The 15,090-nt window shown below is 43.2% G+C and overlaps 1 protein-coding gene across 8 annotated transcripts in view; it reads right to left on the bottom strand.

The window, feature by feature from the left end:
- Positions 1–15,090, bottom strand: part of PKHD1 (PKHD1 ciliary IPT domain containing fibrocystin/polyductin) — a 277,932-nt gene that overhangs the window by 178,634 nt on the left and 84,208 nt on the right. For all 8 annotated transcript variants that reach the window (XM_075086582.1, XM_075086585.1, XM_075086584.1 and 5 more), the window contains one exon: positions 10,960–11,110. In XM_075086582.1, the coding sequence (XP_074942683.1) occupies positions 10,960–11,110 (151 nt within the window). The remainder of the gene's footprint in view (positions 1–10,959; positions 11,111–15,090) is intronic.

Genomic DNA, 15,090 nt, shown 5'->3' with positions numbered 1-15,090 from the left:
TCAGCTGTGTAAGTCTGTGTTTGGTTTGAATGGCATTCACAAAATATGATCAGTGATGGTTCTCCATTTACTTTCAGATCGATGATATGTAACGGTATCCAAGTAGGCATGAAAACAGATCCCCACTAACAATTTACTTTCTGAGTCAGTACATTTCATGTCTGCAAGCTGCCGTGAGATCCTGGCAGGTGATCCTCAGTTAGACATCACTCTATCACATGTTTTACAGAATTAACTTTATTGAAAAAACTTGTAATTTTCTTCAAAAATGAACTAAAGTTTTCTGTCTTTTCTTCCATAAAATTTCTATCCTGTCATTCAGTATATTCCTATGGTTAGTAATTTATGGATTCAATCTTCTGTAGCATTTATCTTCATACAGTTTCCTCTTTTGACCTGTGGTTGATATCACACTAAGCAACAAATACTTTTTCCCTTACCTGCCTGGATCCTGACACAAGATGAAAACTTCTACAGCCCTCTGCAATTTCCCATATTCTCTGATATTAATATTTTTGGGCCACAGAATTCCTCTACCAGCAGTTTTAAAGCTTTTAAATGAGAGCGGACCTGTTGGTTTAAGAATGTGTTTTCTTGAAAGATATTATTTACCATCTTCATTATATTAAAATTCTACAGTAATAAATAGACTGCTGGTCCATCTTCCTCTTGTGATGCAATTTACCATCCTGTTCCTTCCCATACTGAGAATAGAAATATTTATTAAATACATTTGCCTTATAGCAGCAGTGTTAATAAATTTATCACCACAATCTAGAAACGGAACTGTAAATCACTGTGATTTATTTTATTCCTAACATAAAGAAGACATATTCCCCAAGGTCTTTATTGACTTCCTATGCTCTGTTCCCGCTGAAATATAGTAAGTTCTATTTCCACTTCTCTTCATACAATTTTTAATGGGTATTTGAACTGCTGCCATGCTGTACCACTGAACCAGGAATGCTGGTAGCCAAAGTTGTCCTATCTTTTGATTGCAAAATCATAATTCTGCCTCAAACAACCTCCCAAAAAGTTTTCCAAAGTTTCAGCCACATTTTGTGGACTTCTGGGCGTCTGATAAGCTTGGGTGCTGGTGACTGCTCTGCACTGGATGCACATATGAGCAATGGTCCCAACATGTTTCAGTAGCATCAGGTGTGCAGGCACCAGCTGTGCCATGCTTGGCCTGCAGGTTTGACCCTTCCTGGGGGAAATCCTACAAAGAAGCAAGGTTTGGGTGAAGATTTGGATGTGTAGGGATAATAATAATTGGTCTTCAAGGTGTGTTTGTTGCCTGGCTCTTGGGTTTCTCTGTCCCTAGATGCAATGGCAACCCAAGCACATTTGGCAATGGACTTGCAAGATCAAGACCACCAGAAAGCATTAGCTGTACGGATGCCTTGGCTTTCCCTTAGAAGCAGCAGTCAAATCCAACGTGTAATCATAGTAAATAGATATATCAGCTACTCCACAGTCACATTGTAATGCCATTACCCCCGGCTATTTGCAAATCTTCTGAACTCCTCCCAGAACAAAGCCAAAAGGCACTCAGTCTTCAGGAAAAAAAGAAAGTGTAAAAAGAAAAGTTCAACTGCTGGAGCTAAAAAAAAGCAGCATCACAGGAAAGAAAAGAAAGCATTAGCGACCATTCATGTAGTCATTTACCAAGTCTGAGTGTAAAACAAACTCTAGTCAAACTTACAAGTACTTATGCCAAAAATTTGCATATTGTCCCTCTAACCCTCAGCTCTCTGTATTTCTGTGCTTTTCATTGGGTCAGAATAAATATACAGCTCCTGCTTTACAAGAATGTCTTCCACTTTTTTAAAAATAAAATAAAAGTTATGCTTCCTTCTTTTATTGCACTTGACCTCTTCTCTGAAAGCAGAAAGCAAGAATATTGCTCAACTGAGCCTTTGGCTGTGACCCTCAATTTGTTTGTTATGGCTGCACAGGAAAGCAAAGTCCTACATATGACCTTGAGGGTGATTTTATAAAAATCAATCAACTACTGTTATGATAGCCTCCCCACCAAGCAAAATAAATACAATTAAACCCATAATCACTTCTGTACAGTAATGCGCAAATTCAATGGGTCTCTTTAGGTGGAGTGAGGGAGAGGGGGGAGAAATATGTTAAGGCTATTTGATACTTTGTGAGAACATCAGAAGCACCATTCTTCTCAATTAACCCTGCAATTAGCCTCCACCTCACTGCCAGGGAAAGAAATCTTCCTTTATCTGTTGTTACTAAAAAGAAAAAAAAAAAAAAGGAAAAGAGAGAAAAACTAAACTGGTGGAGGAGGGGAGAAACAGCCAGACTAAAAAATAATTAAAAAGGGTATATTAAGGAAAACAAACCTGATAATAAGATGGGGGTTGTAATCTGCTGTGTGAATACCTACAGCACCGTCACACCATTGGCAGAACTGGTTCTGTGAAAAGAGATTTATCTTCTGAAGTCCTTGGGAAATGGTGAAATGTGCACTCAAAATGAAAGGAACTGTAAAAGTAATGTATTAACTCTTCATTTTGTCAGGCATCCTGGACTGGCTCATGCAATGCCACAGCCATTGGATGCCACAGGTACCCAGAACATTCACTACGGAAAGAGGCTGCATCATTCACTCCTGAAAAAAAGGAACAAGTAACAATGGAGTAGAGGATTGAGAGGACTGCTGTGGAAAGTTTCCTCTTGCCTCTGTCATGAATATTGATGCTTTCAGACATGGCAGATTATATCCCTTATCAAAAAACTCATTTTTAAAAAATCCTTCTAACATAGATGTTCTCAGAATGTATAAAAGAGGTGTTGATCGTATTGGGTTTGTGTGGCAAGATTTTTTGGGGGGGGCGGTTTTGGGGTGGGCTACAGGGGTGGCTTCTGTGAGAAGCTGCTAGAAGCTTTCCCCATGTCTGATAGAGCCAGTGCCAGCCGGCTCTGAGACAGACCCACGGCTGGCCAAGGCCAAGCTCATCAGTGATGGTGGTAGCGCCTCTGGGATAACATAGTTAACATGTGGGAAAAGAATTGTTGCACAACAAATGACAGCCAGAGGAGAGAGGAGGGAGAATATGTGAGAGAAACAGCCCTGCAGACATGAAGGTCAGTGAAGAAGGAGGGGGAGGAGGTGTTGCAGGCACTGGAGCAGAGATTCCCCTGCAGCCCGTGCTGAAGACCATGGTGAGGCAGGCTGTGCCCCTGCAGCCCATGGAGGGTAGCAGTGGAGCAGATATCCCCCTGCAGCCCAGGGAGGTGCATGGTGGAGCAGATATCCCCCTGCAGCCCGGGGAGGTGCATGGTGGAGCGGATATCCACCTGCAGCCCGGGGAGGTGCATGGTGGAGCAGATAGCCACCTGCAGCCCGGGGAGGTGCATGGTGGAGCAGATAGCCACCTGCAGCCTAGGGAGGGCCCCATGCCAGAGCAGGTGGATGCCTGAAGGAGACTGTGACACCACGGGATCCTGTGATGAAGCAGTCTGTACCTGAAGGGCTGCACCCCGTTGAATGGACTCAAGCTAGAGCAGTTCATGAAGAACTGCAGCCCATGGGAAGGACCCACGTTGGAGAAGTTCATGGAAGACTGTCTCCCATGGGAGGGACCCCATGCTGGAGCAGGGGAAGAGTGTGAGGAGTCCTCCCCCTGAGGAGGAAGGAGCAGCAGAGACAACATGTGATGGACTGACCCCAAACACCATTCCCCATCCCCCTGAGCCACTGGGAGGGAGAAGATGGGGAAACCAGGAGTGAAGCTGATCTCAGGAAGAAGGGAGGAGTGGGGGGAAGGGGTTTTAAGATTTAGTTTTTATTTCTCATTACCCTACTCTGTTTTGATTGGTAATAAATTAATTTTTCTCTAGTCGAGTCTGTTTTGCCCATGGCAGTTAATGGTGAGTGATCTCTCCCTGTCCTTATCTCAACCCATGAGCCTTTGCTTATATTTTCTCTCCCCTGTCCAGCTGAGGAGGGGAACGATAGAGTGGCTTTGGTGAGCACCTGATGTCCAGCAGGGTCAACCACATTGATATTTTTCATTTAAGCTGTGATTTAGAGTGCTCTAGAGGTTTCTCAAACTCTGAGGGAAGCAAAGCCCCTATTCTGAAGTACACCTTTTCATGGAGGACCTTTTTATTATAATCTTTATTATAATCTTTTGACACATTGCATTCAGTGTTAATACAAGACATTTTTCTAGTGAACGCCTCATTAGGGAGATAGGATAAAAATGACTATTGCCAGATTTAATTCTACTTCATTATGTAAAGTTGAATGGAGTGTTAAAGAAAGCAAACTACAAGAAAGGTGCTGGATGGTCTCAAGAGATGTTTTGTTTTATAATCAATAATCAAATGTGTTAGGAAGGTACTGACAGAATTGTCTTTTATAACACTACCGTGTCGCACCCCTTAACGAACAGAAAACAGCCTCTGCATGGAAGGGGATTTGCAGATTGAACGGTCATCTCCTCAGCTGGACTAGTCTTTCCCACCACTCTGCAGGGAAGATCTGCTCTGGTTGGGCTGTAGGCACAGCCATGTAAAACTAATATTCCCACAGCCTTCAGCATGCTCTTATCAGTTCCTATCCCTTGGTGTTTCACATGACAAAGCCACAGAATCCCCCATGAGACGGGCTTAAGCTCAGAAGTTATATTCCTGGCAAGCATCCCTGAGTGGCAAACAGCAACAGGCAACTGCTGGAGCTGGAATATCTTTACTGAAACAACCGATCCTGCACAACAAGGCTGCAGTGTGCTGGCAGACCACTTATTGCTCATTCTCTGGCTCCAAGGGTGTGCCTAGTGGGGCCTCCAAGCAGGAAAAAAAAAACCACAAAAGTCCCCCTGTGTATGGGAAGAGGAATATAGAGTTTAGGAGCCTTAAATAAGAACAATCGGTTATTTCATGGACCTGTCTCCTGCACCCTGTTGACATGCTCACATGACTTCTGGATGAGCCATAAAAGTTGATTGCAGGCTGGACCACTGCCGAGCAAGATGCAAAGGAGAAAAGGAGTTTGTTATATTGGTGCCATCCCAAAAGCTGCCTGAACCAAGAATCTAAAACTCATTCTCAACCTCCCTGCGTATGTGCCTCCACGTTCATAATGTGTAGGTACATATCCCAAACTGGCTGTTAATTCAAATGCCTGTGTATTTCCACCAGGATGTCACTAACATGCTAAAAAGTTAAGCTTGTATTCCAGCATTTTGTTGGATGGAGTCCTTAATCCATCCGTGGGCAAGGAACCGGCAGCTGCCTGAATACTCTCAGACAGAAACTATCTCCCAAGCCTGACAAGCCTGTGTTTTCTGGCTTGCTGCTCTCACAGCCATCTGTTCAAGTGGCATGTGCTCCCTTGTAAGATGGTTGGGCTCCTCCCTTAGAGCACAGCAGCCAGGCAAAGGCAGTTCAGATCGGCAGCCTGGAAGATGCTGCCATAGCTATGTCTCCTTCAAAGAAGTCCTACTGCTTCAGCTCTTAGGTAGCCTCCAAGGCATTTAGCAACACCTTTGATGCATCTGCAAGAGGAGAACTAACCCGGTGGGGTAGAGGTATGGACACTCCCAGATGGCTTTAACAGCACTTATAAGGGCCCATCATCTGGGATCTAATGAAGGAAGCTTCCAGGGAGCCTCGTGAAGGCATCAGGGTAAGCATCACACATAGAGGTATGCTGAAAAAGTAGGTCCTTGGGCTATTATTTCAAGTCTACAGGTGATGGACACATGTTAAGTGCTTCACCCTCAGGAAGGGAAAGAGCACTGGGGAAGGCACCGGAGCGCTGTTCTGGGGAGCAGGGTTATGTTTCTGCTCACCTAGAGCCTGCCTGGGTGACCATTAGACCAGAGTGTTTCTATTTGCTATGACCCTCCATCCACAGTTTTCTCATTTCAAGCTGATTTCCAGCATTTAAATTAAAGATATTACAGATTGGGTTTCTCTCCTAGTGTCTAGCACAGTGGGTTGGACCTTGGCCTCAGGGACAGCCTGTTCCCACAACAAAACTCTCATAATGCACAGACTGTCAAGCCATCACAGGAAGAGGGGATGCTTCAAAACTTAAGAAACCTAAGTGCAATCCTGCTATACAGTACACTTCCTCTATAATTCTGGGCTCATGACACAAATTCATGCCTTTGAAGGTATTTATTTGCATTTAAAAACCTTAAGAAGACCTGGACTCTGTTCCCAGCCTACACAGGTTACAATGGCTGTATTTCTGTACCACGTAAAACTGTGTGAGGACAGATCTACCAGCTGTACAAAGCTGCTACAGTAATGAGGTAATGAGGACCTGATTAGTGTCCAGGACAGGTGGAGGCAGACTCAGCAGGTCTTTCCATCCAGTGGTTAGAGGCAGCATCTTCTTCCCCAAAAGGGTTATGTCCCCTTCTTCCATGCCAGCGAGTGGAGGAAAAGGATGGTGCTGCCTTGGGTTTCAGCCCGGTCTCTGTGGGAGCTGTGTGCGGTTTCTCAGCTGGGATTAGCTTCCACTGATCTGCTCATCCTGCAACACCCCAGAGGGGTCTCAAGAGCTGTCAAAGTTGCATAAAATCAATTTCTTTGGCAAGTGAGAGGCCTAGGAGTCTAATGCACTTGCTGTAAACCCATCTGAAACAGGATGGGAAAGAGAAACCTGCAGCCCGTACCTAAATATGAACCAGGGTTTACAGCTGGGGGAAGAGCTGAAAAAAATGTCAAATTTTTTTCAAATTCGGGGCCTTAAAACCCTTCCTTCAGGAACATCCAGCTCTGTGAGTTGCATTCTACTGAATAACACTGAATTCCTGTAAAAAAATTACACTAACAAATTAAAGAACTGATGCCTTTCATTTTTTTTCCATGAAAACAGCCGGGACTTTAAGGCTCTGAGACTGTAATTATTGCAGACTTGGTACACCTTACTGTAACAACGTAGGAAAATATCACATAGTGACAGGGAGAAATAGGGCTGACTTTTCTTCCTTTTAAATCTCAATTAAAAAATACATTGGATGAAATTTCCCATTAGCTGTTACTATTTGTACATCCCATGTTCTTTCTTTAATTAAAAAACATGCTTATTGCAATACTGCCGGAATCGCTTTTACGGTATTTTAATTGTAATGTCTCTGCCTGATTAAAAAAAGAAAATATGAACTAGAAACTGCCTGCAAAAAGTATCACAATGCACATCCCAAATGGATTGAGCAAAATGGCATAGAAAACACCACAACATAAGCAGTTTCCAACCGTGCCTACTGACAAGGGATTTTAAACTGGGTTTAAGGACCAGTTGATTCCATAGAGAGGAAAACAGAGGCAAAAGCTTTGCTCTTCTTTCGGTGAATTCAGACCCAGTCTTTATCAGCAATGACTGGAGCACCAGTTATTTGACAACTACTTATGCAGGTGTATCAGCTAATATTTGATGCTTTTTGTCAATAGCATGAAAGCGTAGGAAAAAGTCAAGCAAAATCAATATTTAGATTTCTCTCCTCCCCAGAGGTACTCATAGGATCCATTCCAGCCACAGCCTGATCTGAGTGTGGATTACAACATGTAATCCAAAATATCAATGGACAAGCATTGCTTTTTGGACATGGGTTCAAAATCAGATAATAACTGACAATGTCATGAGTATCTCTGGGGTTTGCCAGTTCTCTGGGGTTCTTTTTTTTCCTGGGATCTCACAGTTTGGGGGAAAAAAACCAAAACATAACTATATTAGCTGCAGTATTTTGGAAACTGGGTGCACAGTTTTTAGAGGCAGATGAAGTGGGTCAGACCTTTTCAATACCTCAGCTTGGAGTATGACCATGGAAGAGGGAACTGGCAAGCTGGTTTCAGCAGGACTGCCAAGATGCAGCAATGCCTACAAGTGAGAGGACGAGCTGTGACAACTGATATTGAGGCTTTTCTAGAGAAGGGGCCAAAGCAATCTTCTCCCTTATGCCTGCAAGGATGGCCATCCCAAAGTTGCCATTGCAAAGGTAACCGGGGATTTTCAACCCCACAAGGGTATACCGGCAGTGTCACCACAAAATTCCACCCCCAAGGTACTCCTGAAACACCAGACAGCCTTTTTTTGGTCTCCAGACCTCCCTAGAGCACTATAAATTCAGACAAAGGCAACAGCACATGTCTGAGGTATCAGCCCATCACACACAAAAGAGTTACTCCAGTGTAAGCTCTGCGCGAAGGAAATTTCCATCTGTCCTGGGTTATCACAAACATTTCCATACTTGTGATGTTGGGATTACAAAAATAACTGCAATCTGCTGAATTTACAGAGTTATCTACAATCTGCCTATCTTATATCTCTTCCCCAATCAGTATTGTCTGAGCAGTTTCACATTCTGGCTATTAAACTTTCCACTGCCGATAACCACGTGTTCATGCTCTGCTTGCTGAGGGGGAAGTAGAAGCTGCTGAGCCCTCATGGCAGTGAGCAGAACCCAGATGCCTAATCTTATTTCACTATTGCTTTGGCCTCCAGATCTTCTGTCCAGACAGTCTGGTCACTACCAGAACCACTATATGCATTTGGCTATATGTTAATACAACCAAAGCAGGATCACTTGAAGGCTGCACATGGAGATGATGTCCTTGCTATAATAGTCTTTAAACAATTTCTACAATGTTGAAATCATCATAAGGAGCCACCACAGAGGAGGTATTCAAAATCCTCGTGGTGTTCTAAAAAAGGGGAATATCAAGAAAGGGGCCTGTAAACGTGTGTTGGATTTGCTGGATACAGCACCAGAAGACAGGCAATGAAGTGTCTTTGCAGAGTGCACTCAGCAGCATTACAGGTTTTTTCATCTATAAAGTCTGTTATATTTTCAGTTTGTGAGTGCACAAGACAGCTTGATGCTGAGTCATGAAAGCCAAAGGGAGCAGAACTACAGTTTAATCCCATTCTCCAGCTCCAAATAAGAAAAACTCTCCAGCTAGAATAGGAATGGGATGCTTCAGTTGAGGCACGTACCTACACCCACCTACAGGTTAGGGGCTCATTGTCATGCCCATCTTGCAGTTGGGTAAGCTTGGCAATTACTTGAAATGCTCACAGAATCATGTAGCTGCTAGTCTAAGGGGATCACCTAGCTGTGATTCATCTTAAGATGGGTACCTCTAATACCTAAGATGAACAAGTCTTTGGTGGTGTGTGTTTCTCTCTATCAATACAGGAGCCTAAACAACTCCCCTGCACTGGACAACTTAAAGAAAGGTAAGGTTAGGAAAGGTGAATCCAACCCAGACTCAGATCAGAGTAGATCTCAGCATGTCTTGACCCCACATCCAAGGCTATGCAGCTAGCAGCACCCATGTAAGTGGGGTGGATGCAACAAGGAAGCCTCAGCAAAGATGAAGCTCAGATAAACAGTTATGGTGTAGGTTTCTACTTCTAAAATATTTAGTCCCTATGTTTGGCATGTGGCAATGTAGAAAATAATAGCATCTCAAATATTTTAATACTGCTTTCCTAACTGAATCTAAATTATAAACCAAACTTCTTGGAAAATGTGGTAAAGGGGAGAAACTATTTGAATGTCAGGTGAGCCGAAGCCATAAAGATACTGCTCCAGACTTTGTTAAATGCAGTCAGACCTCCGTTTGGTTCATGAGTGTTGACTCATAGATCAAATGTGCCTTTAAGTAGGCCCAAAGTTCAAAGGGTTTGTGCTGTGATATTGTACCCCAATTCTTCACAAAGTCAGAGACCGAGCCCCAAAACCCTCATCCAGATTTGCAGCCAAAAGTCTGGGGCTCTGACCTATTTCCTCTACTATATGCCATAATGACCCCAGGTTAAGAAGAATCTTGCATCACCCAGATTTAGGATTTTTCTTGGGAAGAGAGGGAAGAAAATTGTACTAAAACATTTCACTTTTTTTTAATCTCAGATTCTTCCTTTCTTTTTTTTTAAACAGAAATTATGCCTGATATAGCAATTCTTGAAAGTCTCTGAACCTAGACCGAGGAAAGTCAATCTTTTTTTGCAAATGTTCTCACAATAAGGATAAACTTGCAAAGTTTTTTCTTTATAGAATGATCTTTCAAAGTTGGATTAAAATATAATTGTCAAATGCAAGTTTTTCATCATCATCTCAATGAAAAACTAGTACTTCTAACATCCTTTTAATATAAAATCATTTTACCAGCAAAGAAGATCCATATCCTTACACATATAAAAACTCATTTTTCCATTTTTTTGAGTTCCATGTCAGCAGACGCTTACACATAAACTTAACTTGGAGTGAGAAATTTCACCAGAACGATTCATTCAGTTAATACTAAGCATGTGCACAACAGTTTTCACAACCAGGGCCTGATTTCCAGGGAAGAATATTTCTGGCACTGAATTACAAGTAATTTTAGTTCTTACTTTGATATCCACAGAGATATACCTCCTGATACTTACTGTGAGCTTACCCCAGGGTACGTGAACCCTGCAAACCCAGTGTTTCCCCCCATAATTGTGCTCGGTTATTTACTCTCCACCAGCCATGCTCTAGGAGCTTGGATTATTTATTACATTTGGTGGTTGCGGCCTGTAATTCTATAACATCATTAATTTTGTAAAGGCTCTTGCAACACGCTTGCCTCAAAGATGCCAAACAAAACAAAGTTGATTATTGTTATCAGCACTGCCGTTATCACTGAACGCCACTCAGGATAGCGGCACTTTCACTAGCTGGGGGAAAGAAAAAGAAAAAAAAAAAAAAGCCTTCCTACTCGTGTTGTCATTATGCCTCAAACAGCATAAACGATGCCTTTTGCATACATAATAATTAAATGCTTCCCCTGTCCCCCATTGCCTTCCTGTTGTATCTACCGAGAGCAGACTCAGCCTGCCTGACCAGGTGCCTCCTTCGATGTAGGAGCTGGGCAAGGGAAAGGGAGATCACGACCATGAAAAACTCCAGCCCTGGAGGAACAAGAGCCCTAAACCCCTCTTCTGCAGACCTTTGAGATGCAGCAGGTTGAGGTTGGTGGTGATGGTCCCCAGCAGCAGGGTCCGACCTTCTTCTATCGTGACGTTATCGCCACCTCGCGGCTGGTGGCCAGTAGGCCAGCTGGAGTCCTCGTCCCATCGGCCGCAAAACTGGAGGGCAAGCTGGAAAGAAGATCCAGAGAGGTTCAAAAGTCACTCCTTCCCACCCTTCAGGAAGCCACCTTGCTGAGAGCGTGGCGTAGGAGATGCCAACACCATGCCGGCTACCTTCTCCATGCGACCCCGCATAGCGCAAAGGGATGGAGGGACATTGGGGTTGGAGAGGTTCTTGGCTTTCGGAAATGCCTGTTGTAATTTGGGGACTGCCTCTGGCTTGTTCTGCTCTAGGTAACAAGGGTGTGTTGCAGGTCTGGCTGCGGAAGGGCCGCAGGTTTCCTGGCGTGTGTCTCTCGCTGCCTCCCGAAAAGCAGAACTGCACATTAATCCCTAGCAATGTCATAAAAAGAACATGACGAGTTTAGAATTAAAATATCCAGCTAGATGGGCAACAGTTTGCTTTGCAGGATTTTTCAAAGGCTTTCCTGCCACTAGTCCACATTTAGAGAGACATTCCTCCTTTCAAACACCTTTTTAGCTCTCTCATCTTATGCAGCATTATTATCGCCTCTCCTTTCATGGCTTGCACATCAGTTCCAAACAAAGCACTGATTAACTTGAAAACAGCAAATAGATTGTCTCATGATGAGCAATGGCAAAGTGGTGCCTGCCTGTTTCAAGTCATGGTTCCTCCTTACCTCTAAACTTTAAGCATGAGTGAAGGTTTGACTGATTTCTTAAGGAATGTGTGCATATTTTTGCATGGATGTGTGTCCACAGGCATGGACATAGGCATCCGTAACATATTCCTTGGGCTCACACGTGAATTAGCAAAACCAGCTTCAACTCATCTGAGGTGGGGGGGGGGAAAGCAGACATGGAAATATTTATGGTCGTCACTGGGTAGTGCTAATCTGAAACAGCAGTGGAAAGAATAACCTCAATACAAAAGCAAAATACAGTTACTCCATTTTCAGTCAGAGCACATCATGTGCATTAAAGCTTTTGCTCCAGAGCTGCGGTTTAGGTGAATCAATACTGGTGGTGTTATGGTAGTTATTCTTTCGACTGTGCTATTGTCATTTTTAGCTGTATGTGCTTGATGTTTTATACATTTCTCATTGTACCTAGAGCGGTCAGATAACTACTGTGTGGTGACTACTGCCCTCATTATTTGCACCAGGGAATGGGTGTTGGTCCACAGGCTAAATGATACAACTGGTTCATGCCCATCCTGTCTGTAGGGTATGGATGCTGGTATTTTCCATCTCCTGTCCCTTTCTATGATTTCCATACAAAGGAAATTACTTGGTTCAATCTGGAGTGAAGCCTGGGACTGAATTAATACACATGCAATGGAAACATCCAGGGAACCAAGTCCTCGACATCGGGGGAGTGAACCACTTCATCATTACAGAAGTACAGATAAACCTTCACATCTGTACACAACTGTTAACAGAGAAAAATTTCTCTACGGTTGCTAAGTGTAATAAGGCAAGTTTCATCTTCATTACTTGCAAACATATATTTATATATTACAGAGATTTCGGACAAAATTCCAGCTAAAAGGGTAAATAACTTTACCCATTGTCTTTCCAGAGAGGTTATGAATTACTCTTCCCTGATAGTGCTTTGAACCAGATTATACACAATATACAAGGGTATACAATAAAGCCACTGAAAAAGGAGCTAATTACACTTGGTTTTATCTCTGAGCAGGGGACAGGGGAGGGTGCAGTTCATGGAAAGGCACACATTTCCCAGGTACACTGCTTATTGCATATTCCATAAATTCCTTCCCGGCACAACCTCAACCAATGCTGCTAGCAAAGCACTGTGTGATACAGTTGTGAGATGGCCGGGGTCCACCAGAACATTTTGTTAAAAAGGCTTGTTAAACAGCTAGAAGTCACTTTGATGTCAGTCTAACCCTCTGAAGTCACTTAGAAGCCTCCAATTAACTATACTGGGAAACCAAGGGCATAAGGAAAACACCAGGTTGTTCTTTTTGGTGTCGCCAAAAATTTAGTAGACTGTTGGTATAAGTCTTACAAGGGTTAAGAAAAATAAACTCCCCTTCTGAATTTGACTTTTTTTTTTTTTTAAGATGGTTCCCCTTTCTAACTAGAAACACCCATTTCTTCATTTAAGGTTCTCTTTATATAACATTGGTGTTTAAGTTATTTGTGCTAGGTTTCTGCTGTCAGAAACCTAGAACCACTAGAAGACTCCATACCCATTCAGTTCTACCAATACCCTCTGGCATAAAAGCCAATGATCTCAAGGCACAAGAAATGGCTGAAAGCACCTGGGAAACTAACTATTAAGAATTATCAACCATCTTAATGTAACTCAGAAAAGATATAAATATACTGAAAACAAGTGCTCTGTTATTTAGATGATACATGTGCCCACAGTAAGAGGCAGTCCCTCCACCATCAACCTAAACAAAGGCAGAGAGACTTTATTGCTCAAAAGAAGGTTTACTACCCAAGAATGATTACACAGAGGCAGAAAACAGTTTGGCCAAGGTCATAAAATCTCTGTCATTTCACCCAGTCTGTACATAAAAGTTTCCAGTGAGAAGATGCCTGGCTTAGTCTGCTGCCATGTGCACCACCTGCACATGCACCTTTCAAGTGATTGCTAATTTTTTTTCTTTTTTCATTCTTTTTTTTTTTATTAAAAGCAAGCAGATGAACATCAACTAATAACACAGGACCAAGAGATATTTATAATCACTTGTACCATCTTTGCATTATCACGGAGAGACTAGATCTAAAGAATCTATCTGAAGAGAGAAAAGAGATTCTGCTCAAGGAAACCACTTTAAATTACTGCAGCACAGAATAATGCATAGGGGGTTAGAGGGAAAGCAGCTCTGTAGTAATTGAGGAAAGACATTGAACTGATGGAAGGAAAGAAGACAGAAGAAGATTTTATTTCGTGAACGTTCTCTTGCAGTCCTACATCCTTCCCTAAGATGAAAGGGCACATCTCCATGAGATCTTTGAAAGAAGAATCTGTGGTCTAGTGCAAGGCTCATGAAATGGCCAACTGCCCTGAATCACAAGTACCATTCCCCTGGACCTTGTGAACCCCATATGATTACCCTCTCTTTGTTTTCTGGGCGGAAATCACAGTGCAGTCTCCAACTATAATGGACTCATTAAGTCGTTTGCTGAATGGCGGTGGTTATGTCCAGTTCCTATTAAGCAGCCCACAGTAAAATATCACAGACCGATACGCACATAAACTAATTGCACATTCCTCGTCAAGCAGGATGGGTGACGGACTTACAGCTCTAGAAATCCACGCTCTCATCTGGTCCTGCTAATTTCCCTCCACGTGATCTTGGGGAACCTCCTTGGTTATCGCAATGGCCTTGTCTAGCTGCCCTGTGTTATCAATATATCAATATATTATCAATATGGGACAGGCTGCAGCCCATGCTGACCCTACAGACTCCAACCACCACCAAGGGTGGCATGGGGGACTTTGCTCCTCTGCAGGCTGGGCATGGTCTCACAACTGCTGGGATGAACTGACTCACTTGAGACTCCAAAGGAAAACAGTGAGACAGCCATCGTATCTCTTGAAGGGCTGTATGGTCTTCATCATGCAGACACTCTCTCTCCCCTCCCTCTGCCTGCAGTTAAGCAGCATAAGAACCCTTCAGTGGCTTTTCATAGAAGCAAAACTCTTTCCCTTTTTTTTCCCTTGCTTGACACCCAGCATTTGACCTATAGTGTTTAATTTAAACACTTCTCAGTAAGACTGAAGGCAGCAGCAGCTGCAAGCGCCAGGGTCATGGCTGAGTGCCCATCCCGTACACGCTTGTTGAATGAACCAGGAGGAACCTGCAGAGCCAAGGAGAGCTGCTCATCAGTGGCTGGCAGCAGGCATATTCCTCCTATGCTTTTTCCAGCTTCAGCAAGGGGCACAACAAATGTCAGGGAGCTCGAAAGTCAGGGTGGGGGAAAGAAAAGCTGGCATAAAATGAGCCCTGAATGATGAAGCTGGAGCTGGCTGGCTGCACCAGCAAG

The sequence above is a fragment of the Phalacrocorax aristotelis genome, chromosome 3 (assembly GCF_949628215.1).
Source record: "Phalacrocorax aristotelis chromosome 3, bGulAri2.1, whole genome shotgun sequence".
Classification (NCBI taxonomy): domain Eukaryota; kingdom Metazoa; phylum Chordata; class Aves; order Suliformes; family Phalacrocoracidae; genus Phalacrocorax; species Phalacrocorax aristotelis.
The sequence above is the reverse complement of the archived record's forward strand: the minus strand, read 5'-3'. Positions and strand labels throughout refer to the sequence as shown.